This window comes from Ursus arctos, unplaced genomic scaffold (assembly GCF_023065955.2).
Source record: "Ursus arctos isolate Adak ecotype North America unplaced genomic scaffold, UrsArc2.0 scaffold_13, whole genome shotgun sequence".
Lineage (NCBI taxonomy): Eukaryota > Metazoa > Chordata > Mammalia > Carnivora > Ursidae > Ursus > Ursus arctos.
This window is the reverse complement of record NW_026622797.1, coordinates 8,736,065-8,757,814: the sequence shown is the minus strand read 5'-3', so window position 1 is coordinate 8,757,814 and position 21,750 is coordinate 8,736,065. Positions and strand designations below refer to the sequence as shown.

General features: G+C 39.7%; 1 protein-coding gene across 1 annotated transcript; it reads right to left on the bottom strand.

Annotated features, from left to right (window-relative positions):
- Positions 1-7: 7 nt before the first annotated feature.
- RSPH3 (radial spoke head 3) lies at positions 8-20,935 on the bottom strand. The gene is made up of 9 exons (XM_048226195.2): positions 20,875-20,935; positions 19,100-19,793; positions 15,704-15,791; positions 8,499-8,640; positions 6,793-6,938; positions 5,590-5,793; positions 3,702-3,864; positions 1,715-1,801; positions 8-935 (listed from the first exon to the last, which is right to left on the bottom strand). Exons 1-9 carry the CDS (start codon positions 20,933-20,935, stop codon positions 604-606), a joined length of 1,917 nt encoding a protein of 638 aa, XP_048082152.1. The 3' UTR covers positions 8-603.
- Between the last annotated feature and the right edge of the window lie 815 nt (positions 20,936-21,750).

The window sequence follows — 21,750 nt, the reverse complement described above, 5'->3', positions numbered from 1 at the left end:
GAAATGTTTTAATAGCAGGAATGTGAGAAAACAGACAAGAGCATATGACCAATTCATAGAATCTCTTGAGCCTTACTTGAATATTGAAGATGCAAGGGGTAACGATCTATTTAGTCTTACACAGATAAGGGTATATGTGTCAGTCCTTGCAAGGAGGGAGCACTTAAGCTTTCAGTGACACAACATTGAGGTGTTCTTTCACGGAGTAGGTGAAATAGTTTTCCTATAGAGCAAAAAGTCTCAATGGCTGACAGCACCGGTATCTAACATTAAATCTGACACTAAAAAAACCAAAACAGAACAACTAACCAGAATTAGAAAAATTAAGGGAAAATATATCTGTTAGTTATATTCATGGTATCGGAAAGCTTGTAACTGGACATGATTCTCATTAGAGTTACAACATAGCTTCTAGATATTCTACCATTAAATAAACGAATTACATTTCATTTTTGATTAGTTTTATTATTTCAACATATTTGATTTGCCCAGTCCATTAGACAAAAAGACATGTTGAGTAAATACAACATAATTTCCATAACCTGAGGGGACCTGCGCATCATTACCTGATTGCTCGCAATGCTGACCGGCCGCTGAGTGGTGTCACGGCTCGAAGGCTCCCCTCGGTTGCAACAGTTCTCTCCCTGAGGTTTTCCTCATTGTTTGTTCATCCTCTCCTTCCTCCATAAGCTTCCTTTCTTGGGGTGACACATTCTCCATATACCTTCCATCGCTTGGTGTTCTTTGCAGGGAGTCTCTGTCCGAAAGTGGCCTCTGTGGCTGTGATGTGCTTTGTTCATGGAATTCGTCATCCATCAGTGGTTCTTCCATCACTCCAGGGCCACCCAGCCCATCGTCAGGCTTCACATACGGGGGCCGGTCCTCCTTACGCTCATACATAGACAGCCTCTTCTCGACCACCTCACGAATCAACACTGAAACATTGTTTGTGCAAAAATCACCGTGATTGTTCATAGCTGAGTAGTTACGTGCTGACTTGCAGATGAGCATAAAGCACTCACCCGGCCTCGGCCCTTCCCTGTGTTACTTTTATACAAAGTCAGCACGTTTAACTTCTGTGCCACGTAATGCATGGAATATGAATCATAGTCAATGCCTGTTAACAGATTATCATTTATAAAGTAATGACAGAAGATATTAACTCTGATCAAATTATACAAGAACCAAAGTATTATTGAGGGTAAAAATCTGTGCCTTTGTTAAAATAATTGAGATAATAAAACTTTAAAAACTAAAAGTATAAAATTTAACATCTTTCTTCTGTTTATTCTTTCTGGTGAAAAATTTCAGAGATGACTTTTTTAAAAAAAGGTTTTATTTTCAAAAAAGATTTTTTTTTAAGTAGTCTCTACACCCACCGTGGGGCTCAGACTTACAACCCCAAGATCAAGAGTTGCATGCTCTACCGAGCGAGCTGGCCAGGGGCCCCAGAGGTGATTTATTTATTTATTTTTTGGGGGGGAGAGAGGGAGAGAGAGAGTGAGCAAGCGCACTTGTGAGTGTGAGGGCAGGGGCAGAGGGAGAGGGAGAAAGAATCTTAAGCAGGCTCTATGCCCGGCACAGAGCCTGATGCGGGCTCGATCTCAAGACCCCGAGATCATGACCTGAGCTGATATCAAGAGTCAGATGCTTCACTGACTGAGCCACCCAGGGGCCCCCAGAAGTAACCTTTAAATAAAATAAAAGAGCTTACTGTCAAGCACTGTTCTTCCCACCATACTGTATTCCATGGTTTTGTCGACTTCGTTCATTAGCCATGGAAGGAATCCTATCTCAATATCTGTAATTAAAAAAAAAAAAGCTTATTTTGTTATAATGAAATTCAGTCATAATGATTTTTAGGAATCATTATAGGTGGAAGAATCTGTGCTTTCTCCCTAATTGTTGAAGACTCATCAACACTGTTTTCTTAATACAAAATGTCGAATAGACCTATACAGCATTACTTTTGCTACATTTCCTATGTATGTTCTGGTCCATTTCCTTTCTATTGTGGTAAAAATAGTATTTTCAAAACTATGAGGTCTTCCTTAGAGTCCAGGCCTTTGGAGCTAATTGCTGCAATCTGATGTGGACGAAGAAGGTAGTGTAGGGGGTTGGGGAGTGGGGAGGACGGTGTGCATCTGGGAGCAGAACTCGAATCCAAATGTGATACAGGTCCGGGATTGAACCATGCTGCTAAAAAGAATGCCCCCATCTGAAGCCTGGGGCCTTGGAGAAGCTGAGCAAGAGTCCGGAGACAAGGATCAGAGAATAGCTGAGAAGAAGGCCATCTATAAATGGGTCAGAAACTAGGTGCTTCCATTAGTGATAAATTTGCTCAAACTAGAATGGAAATCTACTCTACTGTGTGAACCTTTAAAAAATACGTACAAAATACAATAAGTATTTTAACGTTTCAGAATAGCTCTTTCGGGGGGGGCTGGCATCTGTTACTTTTCAATGGGGTGACAAAAGAGTGTACTAGGATACTATACTCACTACTAGAAATAATTTTTTAAATCTGAGGCATGGATCTCATTTTTCAAGCTTCTAAATAATCTGTAACTGACTTTTTCAGCAATTCATGAGAGAAAAAAAGATTGCTGGCCTCTGTGACTAAGAGCAGAGGTCCAGCTAGACCCCAGGGGGTTGGCAGGGCAGTGTGGAAGGAGCACTGGATCTGAGGTCAGAGTCGGAGGCCTAAGAGCTTCCCTGACTGTTTGGGAGAAGGCATTTCACTTCCCTGAGCTTCAGTTTCTACTTCTGAAAAAATGGGAATTAATCTGTTCTATATACCCCCCTCCCCACCAGGGTTACTGGGAGGGTCAAATGCTATCGTGTGTGGAAAATACTACATAAATGGTAAAGTACAATATAAATGTAAACTAGTAGTTATGTGTAATCTGACCTCTATGTATGTGTACTGAATTGAATATGCATTCAGTGAAAATTAACATTACTAAACTCTGCTCCACAATACTATTAGCCATTTGAAATAGGACCTGTATTCAAAAGCAATGTGGATCTAAGTGCTTTTGAACCTGAGGAAGGAGGGTGAGGAATGGCAACTCTTACCCTTCATTTGGCTGGACTAGCTGAGGGGTGGGTCTTGGCAGGTGCTCACAGAGGGCTGACGGGTGTGAGTTCTGTAAAGGTAGAGACCAGGTCTCCTCATTTTTATCTCCCACACCTACTACAGTGGCTGGGATGATGGAAACACCTAATTAAATGAATACATGACTTTCATTGCTGCCCCCAAAGGGTTTTTGAGCAGAACAGGAAGTCAACTGAGAAAAAGTTAACAACTACTTACACGCATATTTTATACATATGTTCCATACATATTATGACATTTAGCTCCTAAATAATCCTCATTTCACCCATGAGGAAATTGAAGGTCATACAATAAATTGATGATGAAACTGGGACCCAAACTCGAGTTTTTGACATCAAGTCCGTATTTCTTCCTACTATCCAATGTTGCTTCTTAGTAAAGACAAACTGACATCCTAAAGTCACGATCTTTACAGTATACCTCTCATTAGTAATAGTATTTACTTAAAACAACTATAATTGAGACTTTAAAAATTTGTTTTAAAGATAGATTCCAATTCAACATAAACATGGGCATGGATTCCTTGGAAGCATTAAGAGGATCCTTGTAGCAGAGCGATCTAACAACACCTCAATGAACCAACCTCTTTCAATGGGATCGTAGAAGTAGCCACCATCCCTGAGACTGCCGAACACTGACGGCAGGAGGTCTGCCAGGTAGCGCTGCGCAAACACTCGGGCGGCCACTTTCTGCGAGGTCTCGTTGTGCTTGTAGACCACTTCCCACTGCTGTTGCTTACGCCGCTCCTGTGCACAGAAAACACCACCGTGCACAGTTAACTTAGCTGTGACGTCCTCCCCAAATGCCAGATCTAGTGAGTGGAAGAATCTGGACACATATTTGTATCAAAAAATGGACAGCAAGGAATCTACTAATGGTTCCCAGTTTTCATCAAGATTTTAATGGATTTCAACAGGTACTGAGCGTTGATTTCAAAAGAGATGGAGCTTAAGGTAAGATTCATCTCCTGATCCATCTTTAAGTAAAATCATTTGAAGATGTACAGGTTTGACTATATGGATGATATCAAAGAATATAATAGTTATATGTATTTGTAATTTATATTATCATAAATTATTATCAATATGAAAATTATAGTGAGTTATCTCATTTGTAAGCTTCTTTGAATTCATAGAGATCCGAAAATTATAAATTCTCTTTTGTTGTTGTTGCTTCTTGTAGACTATAGGATATCTATAAAGCTAGCGAACCATCTCCCCTATGCCCATGTGGAAGTGGGAGCATTAAAAGAGTTTCTTATGAAGTCTATTTTCAGAGTTCAAGCAAATATAAGTCTAGATGATTTGTATTCATTATTTTCATAGTATATTTCCTAATAGTAAATAAACAAGTAAGTTTCCTTTGATAAAGATTTCCCTGATTATTTAAACAAAGCTAATTTTGCCTCTATTCATTTCACATTTGTAAACAGTCTTGCATTTACATAATCTCTACCATAAGCCCTATGCCCTTTTACACAATTAATTATTCATTTTGGAGGAAAATTAAAAGTCTATTTGATTAGGTATTGAGTAGAATATCCCAACAACTAAGCTATTCTGTACAGTAAACTAGACTCTTTGGGAAATTATTTTAACTCTTGTAGGTATTCAGGCACTCCTATATAATTTATCCATTCAGTGTCCAACATAGGGCAAAAATTATTGCCAGGCCCAGACAGACTCTTAAAGAATATTGAGCCTAGTGTTTCCTAGCTGAAGCTTATCAGCATATTTTAAAAACTAGACTCTAAAACTTTTCTTACTAAAAGTTCTAAAAACCTATAATGTAAAATATTCTATAAAGAAGTTCTGGAGAATCTCTGGGGTACAGGGAAGGGCCTGGCCACTGAGAAAAAGATCCAGAATTCTATCCAGATCCTCTGCTTCTTCACGCCACCTATCCCCAATATACTCTACTTTTCCCATCCACTTTTCGGCCACTAATGTATGGCAAACCAATATATTTCCTTCGCTAGGAATCTTGATATTTAAGAGTGCCTTTCAGTTGGGACATATGTAATTTATTACATTTAGAAACTTTTGGAAACTCTAGGTACATTTATGTAAGCTGGTATTTAAAAAATGTGATTCCAGGGGCGCCTGGGTGGCACAGCGGTTAAGCGTCTGCCTTCGGCTCAGGGCGTGATCCTGGCGTTATGGGATCGAGCCCCACATCAGGCTCCTCTGCTGGGAGCCTGCTTCTTCCTCTCCCACTCCCCCTGCTTGTGTTCCCTCTCTCGCTGGCTGTCTCTATCTCTGTCAAATAAATAAATAAAATCTTTAAAAAAAAAAAATGTGATTCTGTGCATGAAAGATCTGTGATCTACGGAAGAGGAGAAAACAGAGCAACGAACTCTTTTCTTTCGTATTTGCAAAGATCTTTAGCTCTATGACATACCACACGTGATTCAGAACATAATCTGTTAAATAGCCAAAGACTATCCAAGAAAGAAAGCTAGGATGCTATACTTTTTCTTCTCTGTGCCGTCTCTCTTGCTCTTCAAGTCGCTGAACTTCAGCTAGTTCAACATTGCGTAACTCTTCATACACACGCTGACTGGCCCGCAGGTTAGCCAACTCTTCTTCTTCCATTACTTCCAGAAGAGACTGCTCAATGGTCTTTCCCACCAGAACTTCTAACATTGGTTTTACTTCAAGATCAAAGTCAAAGAGCTTAAACACACAAGACAAAGCAACTTTAAAATTTTAATCATGAACCACATGCTCAAGGAAAGCAGTAACGACAGGGTTGTATTTGTTGAGCATCTACTGTGTGCCCGACACTGTGATGGTGCTGACTTATGGCTTCCGAAACTCAAAACGGCCCCACAGGGCACACAGAATAGCAGTCAAAAATTATAAAAAGACCTAGGTACTCATCAAAATGAACCCTGTTATTCAACAATTTTAAGACCAAACTCTGAAACCGAAAGGAAATATCCTTATATTTCTTAATTTTTGCTCTTTCTATTAGATTTTCACTGGTTTTCAGTAACAGTTTGAAGATTTTCACTAGTTTTCACTAACAGTTTGAAGAACTAAGAACTAAGAAACAAGAATAAGCTTGGCTGGAATCAACAGCTGCATTTTGGTGATTCCTCTCTAGGATTTAGAAGCAAATACAACCTTCTATGTAGTTTGTGAAGACTTATTTTATTTCCCAATTTCAATGGCAGTTCTTTCAAGTAAGTCTTAAATCTCACTTAAGTCATTATGCACATAAGCATTCCCTTCTCTTCAATTTCATAAACTGACCTATTTATGCATTCTACATTGATATGCAAATGTAATTATTTAAGGATTTTTTTTCTAACATAGATTATCTTCATGAAAACTATATAATTTAAAAGCAACTAATAGTGGAACCTCTTATACAAGAGATACTATTTTTCTTTATTTGGTACAAATTTACCTTGTATCCATATATTAAGTATGCAGACACAAAAATAGCAAGGTACAGATATTCTAAAAATATTCCTAATGATTTTTATTTCTGATCAGCGAAGAGGGGAAATCAGAACATTGTATTTCAGGATAAAACTATGTAGGTACATTTGGAAAGAAATCCAGTAAGAATCTTTCTGATTATGAAGTGGTTTGTAAGCTTTTAACTAAATCTAACTTTACCTCTTTATAAAGAAGATAGAGGGAAGTCTAAATAATGTACTATACCTCTCCTTCTAGTATTTGGGTGGCCACATCTTTGCCAGTTTTGGCAGGAATAAAGAGTGGTGTTGGTGGTCTGTCCAAAAACGCATCTGTTTGGCATTCCATATCAACTTCTATTATGTGGTCAGCAATTTCTTCAAGGTATATTTCTAAGAGAATACCATATACATTGAGTTTGAAATTTTGGTCTATTTCAAGCATAAATGTGTATTGAACCTTCAGGTCCTTCAAAACAGAATTAAATGGATCAGATCAGAAAAGAAGCGCTCAAGTGTGGGATTAAATTTACATATTGTACTAAGCAGTTTTATGTATTCGAAAGACCAGAGTCAGTCAGGCTAGGACATTTATGGAATGTTGGGAAAGCACTGAGCTTTGTACTTGAAAATGGAACTAAAGAGGAATATGAAGCCTAGATGTGTGTAAGATGCAAAGTATGATCGGGGTTGGAAAGTTAATAATACATCTATATAATTGAGTCCTAAGATAGTAAATGTATAAAGATTTCAAAATTCCTGGATATTTTAAAAATTAGGTACCATGTCACTATGTTACTTGATGTTCTCTCTAGGTTATAGATTATAAACAGATACATGAAAACAAATTTCACCTTAGGAATAATTTATGTGAGGCAAGGGCAGTGTGGTGTCATGCAAAGAACAAGAGAACTGGAGTCAGATGTTGAACATAGGTGTAACCTAGTCAAGTTACATCTTCTTAGAGCCTTAATTTCTTTATCTGTAAAACGGATCACAATTATTCATCACAAGGAGTCTTTAATAATAAAGGAGATACACAGGTAGAGGACTGGAATAGTCTCTGAGATATAGGAAAACCCAATACAAGGTGGCTGCTACTATATCACTTAATACTCTGATGGTATAAACAAACAGTAATATTCAGCTCTCGTAGAATTACAGCTACATTGGCTAATTACAGACTGATACACATTCTAGACTTGGCCTCAATGTAGGGGGGGGAAAGGCGTGGAATGGTTCCCTTCCTTTTGTCCTAACTACCCAGCAATGACTGATAAAGCCACTCACCATCTTGGCAAGATGCAAGGTGAATCCTGAAAAGTTACGTCAGTCTAAGGAAAACACCAAGCGTTGTCTGATTATCAAGATTCTGACAACAACACAGTTTGACCCTAGAGGTCCAGGTAAGCCTCCCTAGCTTAGAACAGCCAGACCAGTAGGAAAGCCTGGCACTGGCTGAGCAGAGCCTATGTGGCCTTGCAGTATGTGTGCAGTGAAAGGAGGATAAAAGGAGAGAACAGAAGAGGCTGTAGGGAGAGAGGTGCAGGACTCAGATCTGGATGAGTTCACGCCTCTCAAAAGATAAATAAATGTCAAAATAGAACTACATTGCTCTCTTCTACTGTAGGTCCAGCAGTGATTCATTTTGGGGTATAAAAGAAAAAGTGAGAAATAATCCCAGTTTGAGAAAAAAGTATGTGAAAAGGGCTAAGAGAATTAATTTGGTCATAAAATTCTTTTTTAACCCCATCTCATACTTCCAGCTGTACCCAAAATAATAATAAAATATAGTGTATGGATTTAATGAATGCACTCTTCCTACCATGTGACTGGGGCAGTACTGCATAGCATAACAGATACGTAAGTAATATAAAAGCCAAATAAAAAATGAACTGACTTAGAAAACTGAGCAAACCCAGGAGCCACGATACCAGCAGCATGGTCACATACCTGTTTGCACATCCACATGCTTTCTGCCTTCCACAGGTTCGGGGGTTCGTGGTCTGAGCTGTTCTTGGGCTCGTTTTCTGGCAAGAGCCCTCCTCTTAGCCTGCTGCTGTCTCTGAACCTCTATAGGATCAGGTTGCCCAGGCTGCGTGACAGAAAAGCCTTCTAAAATTTAGAAGATAGTTCTCAAAGCATACAAAACCACCATTCCAGAAGTGATTCCTGGATAGCATAAGAGCATCTGTCATATAATGCTTCCTGATTATCAGTGACTTCATGATTAAAATTCTGATTGAACTTTGTCAGGTAATTATAAAGTTATCAGCTGTAGCATGTAAGTAACTTCAAAGTATGACTCTTGGCTGGAATCAACAGCTGCAGAATCCTATCTAAGAAATTGTTTTTCCTCATTCAAGCATTTTTACCATGAATTCCTTGGATGCCCAGTAACCAAGTTACAAGTTACAAGTTACTCAGTTACAATACATTTTAATGTGTAGTTAAGGAATTGAAAAGCCCTAGGATTTAAAAAACATCTGAATTTCATTTAGACAAAATTCCTGAAAAAATATATTAGCTCACAAAGAAAATATTCTCCGTCCAAACAAAGACTGTCTCAGTGCACAAAACAATACCTGATTAAGGGTTAAAAAATATAATTATTTATAGTAGTTCTGCACTATTTGGAGGTCCTTGATTTCATATCTGTATCTCATTCTGTGGTCATTTCCTTTGGCTAACCTACCTTATCTCAAGGTAAATATGAAAAGAGAGGGGAAATATGAAATTACTTTGCATGAAAAAAAATTTAATATTTAAAATTAGAATTGTAAAAACATCTTAATTGAAATAACAATGTAGTAACATTAAAATTTATTAAAAATGTCCCATAATCCCATTTCCCTAATACAATGGCCATTGTCATTTAAATGCATAGATTTTCTGAAGCTGTGATATAATAGATTTATTTTATTTTTTTGAGAGAAAGAGAGCACATGAGTGGGGTGGGGAGGGGGAGAGGGAGAGAGAGAATCTCAAGTAGACTCCCTGCTGAGTGTGGAATCCCCACTGGATTCTATTTGCCAATATTTTGTTGAGGATTTTTGCATCGACATTCATGATAGCTATTGGTCTATAGTTTTGTTTTTAGTGTCTTTGTCTGATTTGGGTATCAGGGTGATACAGATTACCTGAATGTTCCTTCTTCTTTCATTTCCTGGAAGAGATTGTGTAAAATTGTTTAAATTGTATAAAATCAATGAGAATTTTTAAAAATGTTTGGTAGAATTTTCCAGTGAAACTACCTGGGCCTGGATATTTCTTTTTTAAAAGGTTTTAAGTTAGAAATTCAATTTCTTTCATAGTTATTAGACAATTCAGAATATTTATTTCATGTTAGGTGAATTTTGGTAGTTTATAGTTTGAAGAATTAGCCCATTTCATTTAGTTTGTTGAATTTATACATATGGATTTGTTTGTAGTAGTCTGTTATGATCCTTTTACTCTTTTAATAGATGCAGAATCTCTAGTTATATCCCTGATATTTGCTTATTCGTTTCTTCTCTTTTACTTCCTTTCCTTTTTTAAAAAAAGATTTTATTTATGAGAGAGAGCAAGTGCATGAGTGGTGGGGGGTACAGAGGGAGAGGGAGAAGCAGACTCCTCACTGAGCGGGGAGCCCAATGCGGGGCTTGATCCCCGGACCCTGAGATCATGACCTGAGCCAAAGACAGATGCTTAACTGACTGAACCACCCAGTCACCCCTTTTTTACTTCCTTTGTTAGTTTTGCTAGAGGTTTATCAATTTTATTGATCTTTACGAAGATAAGTAATGGCCTTTAATCTTTTCATGATTGCACATCTATGGTTATATCCTCTGATAGTCATTCTGGTATTTGCTTTTTGTGTCTTTTTTTTTCTTTGATAGTCTTGCTAGAGGTTTATCAATTTTATTGATTTTATTCAGAGAACCAGCTTTTGGGTCCATTGACTTTCTCTACTGGTTTTGCATACTTTTTAAAAAAGATTTATTTGAGAGAGAGAGAGAGTGTGCATGCAAGTGTACATGCATGGGGGGAGGGGCCAGAGGGAGGGAATCTTCAAGCAGACCCCTCACTAAGTGCGGAGCTTGAAGTGGGGCTCAATCTCAGGACTCATGAGATGATGACCTCAGCCAAAACTAAGAGTCCCACACTTAACTGACTGAGCCACCCTGACTCCCCTACATTTGGGGGGGTGGGGAGAGTGTGTGCAAGTGGGGGTAGGAGGGTAGAGAGAAAGAACCTTAAGCAGGCTCCACACCCAGCACAGCACCTGACTTGGGGCTCCATCTCACAACCCTGAGATCATGACCTGAGCTGAAATCAAGAGTCCCATGCTTAGTCAACTGAGTCACTCAGGGGTCACTATTGTTTTTGTTTTCAATGTAAGTGATTTCTACTTTTATCTTTATTATTTTCTTCCTTCTGCTTGGTTTGGATTTATTTTTCTCATCTTTTCCCCATTTATTGAGGTACAGGCTTAGATTATTGATTTGAAGTCTTTGTAGCTTTTTTTCCATCCCAGCACTGTTTTGGCATGAAACACAAATTTTGATTTGTTGTATCTTCATTTAGTCCTAAGTTGTCTTTCAAAATTCCCTTTAATACTTCCTGTATGGATTATTTGGAAGCATGCTGCTTAATTTTCAAGTGTTTGAAGATTTTCTTGTTATCATCTATTATTGATTTCTAGTTTGAAATTTTGAAAGAGACATTATTCCATTATGGTATGATTTCAAATATCTTAAATATATTGAGATTTGTAACCCAGGATATGTTCTATCTTGGTCAGTATTCCACAGGTGCCTCAAAACCATATGTATTCTGGGGTGCCTGGGTGGTACAGTCAGTTAACCATCTGACTCTTAGTTTTGGCTCAGGTTATGATCTCAGGATCATGAGATCAAGCTCACCATTGGGCTCCACGCTCAGCGAGGGGTCTGCTTGAGGTTGTCTTTCCCCCGAACCCCCCAGCCCCACTCGTGATCTCTAAAATAAATAAATAAATCTTAAAAAAAAAAGCATATGTATTCTGTTGTCATCAGGTGAAGTATTGTATATATATATAAATTACAACCTATTGGTTTGTGGTGTTAAGTAATTCTTCTACATTCTTGCTGATTTTCTGAGAAAAGGATGTCGAAGTCCCAAACTAAAACTGTGGATTTGTCTATTTCTCCTTTCAACTTTAGCTTCATGTACTTTGAAGCTCTGTTGTTTGGTGCATATACACTTAAGATTGCTATATCTTCTTGGTATATTGTGACCTTTTTACCATTATGTAATGTCCTTCTTTGTCCCTGATAATATTGTTTTTCTTAGGTCTGTTTCTTAGGTTTATCTGTTATTTATATAGTCACAACTACTTCTTAAAAATTAATGTTTAATTTGTATATCTTTTCCCATCCTTTTACTTTTGACCTACCTACATCACTATAATTGAAATGAGTTTCTTGTACACAGAATACAGCTGGGTCATGTTTTTTATCTACTCTTCCATTCCGTCTCTTAATTGGCTTATTTAGACCATTTACATTTTAAAGCAGCCATTGCCATTTTAGGGCTGTCTGCCATCTTACTTCTTGCTTTCTGTTTGTTCTGTTTTCTTTTTCTTTCCTTCCTGTGAATTAGTTGGAAGATTTTTTAGAATTCTTTTTTTATTTATCTAAATAGTATTAGAATACTTTTGACTATATCTCTTTGCATAGTTTTTATGTTGCTCCAGGTTTTACAATATACTACGTACCTGAACACAATCAACATTTCATATCAACACTTTACCCCTTCAACTGAAAGGCAGAAACTTTACTCCCATTTAGATACCCTTGTTTTCCTTACTTTTAAAATATAATCAAAATCTAATCATCTTAAATATTTTACCTACCTATATTAAGCACTACATCAGATGATGTTATAATTTTCCTTCAACAATCCAACATAATTTTTAAAACCCAGAAGACAGTTTATTGTATTTACCCCTATTTTCACCTATTCCATTGTTCTATCTTCCTTTCTGAAGTCCCAAACCTCCTTCTGTTATCATTTCCTTTCTATGTGGAGAGCTTCCTTTAGCTCTTCTTTAAAGGTAAGTCTGCTGGTGACAAATCCTCTAGGTTTCCTTCATCTGAGAATGACTTGATTTCCTCTTTATTCCTGAAGAATATTTTCACTGGATTAAAATTAGGGTTTGATAGTCCTTTTCTTTCAGGACTTGAAAAATACTGTGCCACTTTTTCTGGCCTCCATTGTTTCAAATAAGGAACCCACAGTTATTCAAATAATTGTGCCCCTTCTGGTAATGTGTCATGTGTCTATAGCTGCTTTCAAGATTTTTTTATTTTAGTTTTGAAATTTGATTTTGATGTGTCTTGGTGTGAATTTCTTTGGGTTTTTCCTGCTTGGGGTTTAACTGACTTTTCAGATCTGTAGGTTTTTGCCTTTGCCAAATTTGTGGGATTTTCAAACACCATTTCTTCAGATATTTTTTCAGTCCCTTGCCTTTTCTCCTCTTCGAGACTCAGATAACACGAATGTTAGACATTTTGTTATTGCCCCTCAGCTGTGAGACTTTTTTTTTTTTTTAATGGTCTGTTTTCTATCTGTCGTTCCAACTGGGTAATTTCCATTGATTTGGCTTTGAATTCACTGATTGTTACCTATGTCATTTCTGATGAGTCTGTCCTGTGACTTTTTAGATATTTTCCATTTGGTTAATTTTTAAAAAAATATATTTATTTATTTATTTATTTGAGAGAGAAGTGATTGAGCAAGAGAGAAGGAGCAGGGGGAGGGGCAGAGGGAGAAGGAGAGGCAGACTCCCTGCCAAGCAGGGAGGCTGACGTGGGACTTGATCCCAGGACTCTGGGATCATGACCTGAGCTGAAGGCAGACACTTAACCAGTTGAGCCACCCAGGCACCCCCATTTAGCTCATTTGTATATCTTCTATGTCTTTGCTAATATTTTCTATTTTTTCATTTGTTTTAAGAATGTTCATAATTATTCACTTTTGATTGAAGCATTTTTCTTATGATTACTGCTTTAAATCCTTGTCAGGAATTCTTATATCTGAGTCATATTGGTGTTGTCATCTCTTGATTGATTTTTCTCATTCAAGTTGTGACTGCTCTGGTTCTTGGTACGATGAGTGATATTTTTTTTTTTTATCCTGAAAATTTTGGGTGTTAGGATGTGAGATTCTGGATCTTCATCTTTTTTAGCAGGAAATCATCCCTTTTTGTTTTAGCATGCTGGCGTGGGTGGAGATGGAAGTTCAGCATCCTCCTAGGCCCCGTGTGAAAGCAGAGAATCAACTTATATCACCTTTTTGGTGCCTGGAGGGGGTAGTATTTCAGCTCCTTGCTGTGATCCACTGACACCAGTGTTGGGTATAGAGAAGCGGAGCTCTAACACTGCCTTATCTCACCTGTTTCTCTTTGTTGCTGCCAGATCGGAATGAATTCAATTTCCTCCTAGCTCTGTTGCCATCACCCCAGGGAAAGTAGGGTACCAACTTGTACCATCTCTTGCCATCTCACTGCCCCTGGGTGAGAGTGGAAGGTCAGCTTCCTGCTCTACCCTTGTTGATACCACCTCAGTGAGTGAATCAGAGCACCGATTAATACTGGGTTGTTGCTGCCATGCGGGGATGGAAGTCCAGTTCCCCAGCTCCATCTTGCTGACTCCACTGGGAGGGGAAGGACAGTTTTTCCTTTGGGGTTTGGCTGGAGGAGGGGTAGTAAAAAGGTTTCTGTTCTGCTAGGTTACCATTTTGCAGTCTTTTGGATAAAGGGAGCAGGCTTGTGCCTCTTGGTTGTTCCAGGTTGCTAGCTTCTCCAGTGCTCTGAATGGGATATAAGAAGACTTAGGGAACTCATCACTCTGTCTCTCAAATTCCGAGATCCCTAGCCAGTCGGCTTCCTTCTTTCCACTTTCAGGGTCTTCCTGTGTTTGCCCGAATACTGGCAAATTCCTGCTTGTCTGGAACTGGAAGTCTCAGTATAGGATTTTAGGTAAGTTGTTGAATAACTGGCTAAAGAACTAAAAAAAAGTATATCGAATCATAACAATATTAATTAAAAAAACAAAAAAAAGGTGCTTCTCCTTTTTACTTTCATTCTAGGCGTGCCAGTGTTTATTGCTACTGCCACAAGATGCTGAATCACGTATCTATATCACATGTTTGAGTTGTTGTTTTCAAGTGTTGGTCCCTGAACTGGCTGTACCAGACTGCCTAAAGTTTACTAATGATGCACATTCCTGTGTCCAACCCTTGAAGGTTCTAATGCAGGAGATCCAGAGTATGGCTGAAACATACAATATTTTTAGTAAGTTTTCTCGATGGCTTTGCTGTACATGCTTCAGAATGTCTAATATTCCATGTATCACCACGTGGTGGTGGGCATGTATATATCATACAGTGTTTACAGATTAACTTAACCATATTTCATTTCTGTGCCACGAAATCATCACTCTTAATATCATGCCACATCCTAATCCTCTGTATCCTAGGTACTCAGCACAGGATCTAAAACTCAATAAATATTTGTTGAGTGAATTAAAGACAAGAATTTTTGATGAAATAATGAAGATAGTATTATAGTACGAAATAATTTAAACAAACCTAAATACGTTATACCACTGCTACTCGAAGTGTTATCTGTGAAATCTTTGAACTGGTCTGTAACAATTTAATTATAGAAATTGAGAGTAAAAGTTTGTAAGCTTTTAGAGCACTTTTACAAAGTTCTGTTAATCAGTAAAATATTGGGGCTTTCGTATTTTTTAATTATTGTTTTTAATTGTGGTAAAGTACACATAAAACTTACCATCTTAGCCATTTTTAAGTGTAGAATCCAGTGGCATTAAGTATATTCACGTTGTCATACAACCATTACCACCATCCGTCTCTAGACTTTTCATTTTGCGAAACTGAACCTCTGTACCCATTAAACACTAACTCCCTATTGCCCCACCTCCCCTAGTCCCTGGCACCCACCATCAGCCTTGTATTTTGCATGTCTTTTTTTTTTTTAGATTTAATTTTTATAGTATTTTTATAACTGTTTTAGTCTGCCGCAAATTAGAAATTAAAACAAACAAACAAACTGGTCCTTTAGCACAATTAGTTTGAAAAGGTCTGTGTTAGAATATTCACATTATACTTGCCAGTGGTCCTGTCTGTAGAGCGTAAGTATTGCCTCGGATCACCCTTCTGTCATACATTATGTTTCCGTAATGCATGGGTTCTTCAGCTCTGTAATATAGCAAATTCTAAGTAACTATTGTAATAGTGTTGGTCTATAAGGTTAACTCATTATTAATTGGATTTAGACTAAGATACAAATGTTATGAAAATAGATTTTTATTTTGGCACAGTCCGTGACAAATGACTGCCATTTATGGAATGCTTATTATATGCCAGACCCTTCACATAATATTTTATTTATTGCTCACAATAAGCTTCAAGTTGGGAACTATGATTCCCATCTGATGGAAAAGGAAGGAGATTCAGAAAGGAATGTGCCCTAGGTTACCTAGCTAGTAAGTGGCAGAGCTGGATTTAGAGCTGTAAATCTGTTAGACTGCTTGACAAATGTGAAAATGGACAGTTGGAAAGGGGCCTGCCTTAAGTACTGACAGTAGTTGGATTCAAGGATTGAAAGGATTCACAGCATCAGGCTTAACAAATAAAATAAGTCAAATTTCTCATTGTTTCTTTAACCTCAAAGATATATTGTTAAAATGATATTGTTTTAAATTTTAATAAAATTTTAATTTGGGGGATCAGAGTATCAGTAGTGAAAATCATACAGTTGATGTTTTCTTTCAAAGTTCTTTAAATAATATCCTATGTATGGCTAATGAAACCAAATATGGACTTACACCAATAACAGTACTCTACCAGAAATGATTTTGAGAGGGGTAGTAAGTTTTTTTTTTTTTTTTTTAAAGATTTTATTTATTTATTCGACAGAGATAGAGACAGCCAGCGAGAGAGGGAACACAAGCAGGGGGAGTGGGAGAGGAAGAAGCAGGCTCATAGCAGAGGAGCCTGATGTGGGGCTCGATCCCATAATGCCGGGATCACGCCCTGAGCTGAAGGCAGACGCTTAACCACTGAGCCACCCAGGCGCCCCGTAAGTTGTTTTTTTTAATCATATATTAAAACCACTGTTGGATAACCTGACTTCATATTACGTAAAGACCAGGCATGTAACACTGCTCATCTTACTTGATCTCTGGGCAGTGCTCAGCTCAGCTGGGCACTCCTTCATTGAAGCGCTCTCTTTTCTAGCCGCTGTGATACCACCATAGTCCTCGGATTGTTCTTCTAGGACTTCTCTTTCTCAGCCTGTGTTTGCTGGCTCCTCTAGCACTGGAGGATTTCCTCAGGGCTAGGTCTTCTCTTGCCCTTCATTGAACCCATCCATTCTCAAGGCTTTACTCCCAATCCATATACCTAAAACTCCCAATTTTATTTTACCTTCAGCTCAGAACTCTCCTCTGAGCTCCAGGAATGCTACCCAACTGATAGGCTCAGTGACATCTCACTGAGATGTCTTGAAAGCAACCTCAAAATTTAACTAATTACCACTCTTCCACTCCACCTTGTTAATTCTTTAGTGTTCCCTATTTCATTAAATGGTACCCCTAAACACCCAATTGGCTTAATCTAGAAGCCTGGGAGTAATCCATGATTCTTCTCTCTTCCTCACTGCCTGTATCCAGCAAGTCTTAATGATTCTCTTCCCCAATCTTTCTCACATCTCCCCATTGCTCATTGCCACCACTCTTTTACCTGGACTACTGAGAAGTACCCAGTGATCTTTTAAAATAGAAAATTATCTAAAGGACGCTTACTTGATTAGAACCTCCTAGTGCTAATTAACATAAAAATGAGGAAAAATTTTGGTTTTGATTTCACACTATCAAAAGCCAAAAAGAAAGAAAAATCCAGAACACCTATTGCTGGTGAGGCTGTAGGGAAAAAAAGGGGGGGAAGCTAATTGCAGATTAATATGTGTAGTATGATTCAATTTTGGAAATAAACCTCCTGTATCAGTGTACACTGATACATGCTCAAGCACAGAGGTGTAAAAGAATAATGTAAGATTGTTGAGGGAAGTGGGAATAGAGGTGGGTGGGAGATAATGTGCCTTTTTCATCCTTATTTTGTATTTTTCATTTGCTTCAACAAGAATATATTAGTTTTATAAATTGAAAATCACCACGAAGAATAACTTTAAACTGAAAAATCAAATGCACACACATATACACATACTCCTTCCAATGGCTCTAATTAAAAGATTGCTTCAGTATAAGCAAGGTCCTGCAACTTGCTTATCAACTACCATAAAAAAAAATCATTCCTAATGAGCCACCATCGATTCTTATTTCATTTGTTGGTGTAATTTAATAGTAATGATTTATAAGCAACCACTTAAAGCCACCAGAAAGTGTTTTTGAAAGTGTTAAATTTCTATAAATTTAAAATTTCCGGTGCGCCTGGGTAGCTCAGCCTGTTAAGCATCTCCCTTCCACTCAGGTCATGGTTCCAGGGTCCTGGGATCAAGCCCTACATCTGGGCTCCCTGCTCAGTGGGGCACCTGCTTCTCCCTTTCCTCCCCGCTGGTGCTCTATCTCTGTTGCTATCTCTCTCTCTCAAATAAATACATAAAATCTTTAAAAAAATTTTTTTTTTAATTTTCCATTTCAGTTTCTTTAAAGTGACAAGCATTTCTTATAAAAAAAAGTTTTTATTTGCCATAATAAGATAATTATGAATTTGGACTCAGTGTTTCAAAGAGTTACTTGGCTGATGTGTTCAATCATTAATTCAGCAATTTGTGTTGAGTGCTTCCTATATATGTCAGGCAAAATCTCAGGTGGACAAAAGACACAAAGGTTCCAGCTTCCATGGAGTCTGCATTCTTGGGAAGTTCTGCTGGTTCCAAAACTTGAGGCTTATAGAAAGAACAAGTTTTAGAAAGGCCCGTAAACACTATTATGGGTAATAATGAAGTGGATATTTGAATATTTGCAAATAAATACAATTTGGGCTCCAGCATGTAAGGATAACCTGATTCCTGACCAAAGACTGGTATGGAAAGAGTTTTACTTGGCTGTCATTCTGGACATGCTATCGTGTCTGACACCTTTTGTACCTGTTTCTCCATTTGCATAATGGAGTTATTAGACCAACTTCACAGTACTGTGGGCTAAGGAAGAAAATGTACATGAATGCCCCTAGGAAGGTGCATATAGTTGGCCAACAGTAGTTACTTGACTCAAACGTTGTGAAACCAGTGGGTTCCCTGTACGTTAATCGATCACGCCAGCAACTTATTATCACTAGAAGTTCACTAAGGGAGACTGCCCGTGCCCCTTCTTGCTTCATTCCTCCACGCCACGGGAGAGTTCTTTAGGGAAGAAATTTTATTTCGGCAGAGTGTGGAGAGGGGAAAGCAGCACAGGCAAGTTTGCCAGGGCGACGGGGCCCGCATCCCGCGGCCCCGGGACAGGGGCAGGTGGAGACCACACAGGGGCTGGTTGCTCACTCACGGCTGCATTATGCTGTCTCGGTAACGGCGGCGCTGGCAGGGCAGGGCCCGGGGCCGGCTGGTGTAGGTGTAGGTGCCCATGACCGGGGAGGTGCGGTCGGTGAGCCTGGAGGCCACGCCTGGAGCGGGGTCGCTTTGCTTTCGGTGGAGACTGGCTTTCAGGCAGGTGGGCGCTAAGTGGTCGTGGGAGCCGGAGACGTGTGCGTAGTGCCAAGGGCAGGGATTCCGCGACGCAAGGAGAGGCGGCAAGAAGGAAGGCGGGCGAGACGGGAGGTTGCCAGGACAAGAGGTGGGAGCTACACTCGGCTTGCTCCAGGGAACACTGAGCCAGCCGAAGGCGCCCACTTCGGTTGCCCAGCAACCCGGAGTTCCGCTTGGGGGTGGGACCTCCCGGCAGTTCCGGCTGGCGGTTTTAGCGGGAAGGCCGGCCCTCCGGGGAACTTCCGGCTTTTGACTCCGCCCGTTGGCGCCTCCCCGGCCGGTGAGCGTAGGGTTTAGGAGCGCCCTGCCGACCGTGTCGGCCTTTGGTACTTCGGGGAACTGGGCAAGCACCGCGGCGGTCCTCGTTCCCACTTTGGAGTCTGGCTTTGCGGGGCTGGTGTCGGCGCCATTCTTCCAGGCCCACGTGCTCCCGTTCCTTAGGGGCGCCCTCGTCTGTTTCTGCTCCCGCCACTGCCGCCGCGCCGCTACTCGGGCTGCTCACCTGGGATTTCACACACGTGGCATCCGGGCTCCCAGCTCTGTTACGTGCTAGAGCGCGGCGCGGGCTTCTTGGTGTTTCCCAGCCCCGCCACCTCTCCACCTTGGGGGGCGGGCTGCTGGCGCAGTCCGCGTTAGTGTCTGCATTTCCCGCCTGCCTTTTCTGCTTACCGCTCCCTTGCTAGCACCTCAGCGGATCCTCAGGAGCATGGAGCGACAGGGGCGTCCCGCAGACATCTAATTTTGGCAAAGGGGTGGGTGCTTTGAGTCTTTCAGTTAGGCCTCCTGTATCTGTCAGTCCCCAGACTCTGGAGAACAAAGCGTCATGGGGTGGGTCTGTGCTTAGAAGTGCAGATGCTCTGGTTTTAGTATTAGCAATGTTAGTATAGTTTGTGTAAATGACTTGTATGTAACCCTGAACGATCAGTTCTTTGCACTTGCATTCCCTTCTTCAGCTAAGCCAAGTGCTGCCTGGATTTGAATCCAGGTTCTGCAGTGTACCAAGCCCATAGCCTCTGGCAAGTTAACGCTTTTGTGTTTCATTTCCCTGATCTGTAAAATAGGGGTAATAGAATTTATCTGTTAGGGTTTGTCATGAGGATTAGGAGCGTTAATAAGTATAAAATACTTAGCACTGTGTCTGGTAAATGATGAGCCATTATATTAAGATCTGGATAACTCCTGCACTTTGATGATTAAGATCGAAAGCCAGTGTGTAGGTGTGATATAAATACTTCTAACATAAAGGTGTATAGTAAGTGCTAGAGGTAAAATTTTCACTGCGTGAAAATTTTAGGTCTGATCACTTGATTTTGAAGTAATTTATGAAAGGGTTACAGGAGAAAGTGACAGTTTAATTGTGTTTGATGGGTGATAGTGTTTTGACTGATGAGAGTCTTGGGGATGTACATTCAGTGGCTTGATCAAAGGCTCAAAAGCCCAAGGTCCTTGGAGAACTCTAAGTGAGTAAAATATATATGTTAGATAATTATAAGAGCTAAGGATAAAATGCAGACTGGGGGGTGTCAAGAGGTGGAGGGGGACCTAGAGTTTTAGATTGGTCAGGAAAGGCCTCACTGAGAAGTTGACGTTTGCGTAAAGATGTGAAGGAGATGGAGCAGCGAAACGAGACTAACATTCCGAGAAGCAGTCAGTGCAAAGTTCTAAGGCAGGTACGAACCGGGTGTGTTCAAGGTAAGAATGAGGAGGCTAGGGTGAGTGGAACAGAGGAGAGCATTAGGAGATGAAGTCAGAGGTAATGAATTCAGATGTTGTGCCTTGTAGGTCAGCGTAAAGACGAATTTTTACTCTGAGGTTAAAAACCCCAGAGGGTTTTGAATAGAAGCTGGACATTTATTTATTTATTTATTTAATTTTTAATTTGAGAGAGGGAGGTAGAGAGCGAGAGAGCATGCACGAGCAGGGGGGAGGGCCAGAGGGAGAGGCAGACTCCCCACAAGCCCGGAGCCTGAAGACTTGGGGTTCCATCCCAGGACCCCGAGATCATGACCTGAGGGGAAGGCAGACACATAACCCAATGAGCCACCCAGGTGCCCTGACATAATTTAATGTTTTAAAAAAGCATTTCTATTCTAGTTGCTCGGTTGAGAATAGACTGAAGCAGGCAAAGCAGAAGCAGAGAGACCAAAATGAACCAGTAAGCCTGGCCCAGAAAGGGGTTTGGATCAGGGACCAGGCAATAGAGGGGTGAGATGTGGTCAGAGAGAGCCTCAATCTATTTTGAAGGTAGATACAGATGGATTCAAAATAGAGCACTAGAGAAGGAAAGGAGTTAAAGATCACTCTAAAGTTTTTGATTAGATGTTAAACATTGTGTAGAAAAATTGTGGAGAGGCTCTGGCTGATGTTCTCTCTTTCTGGAGGATTTAATTTTATTCTGGCTGGCAATTAGAGTAGGATCAGATGAACTTTAATCAAGGATTCAGGCTTTGG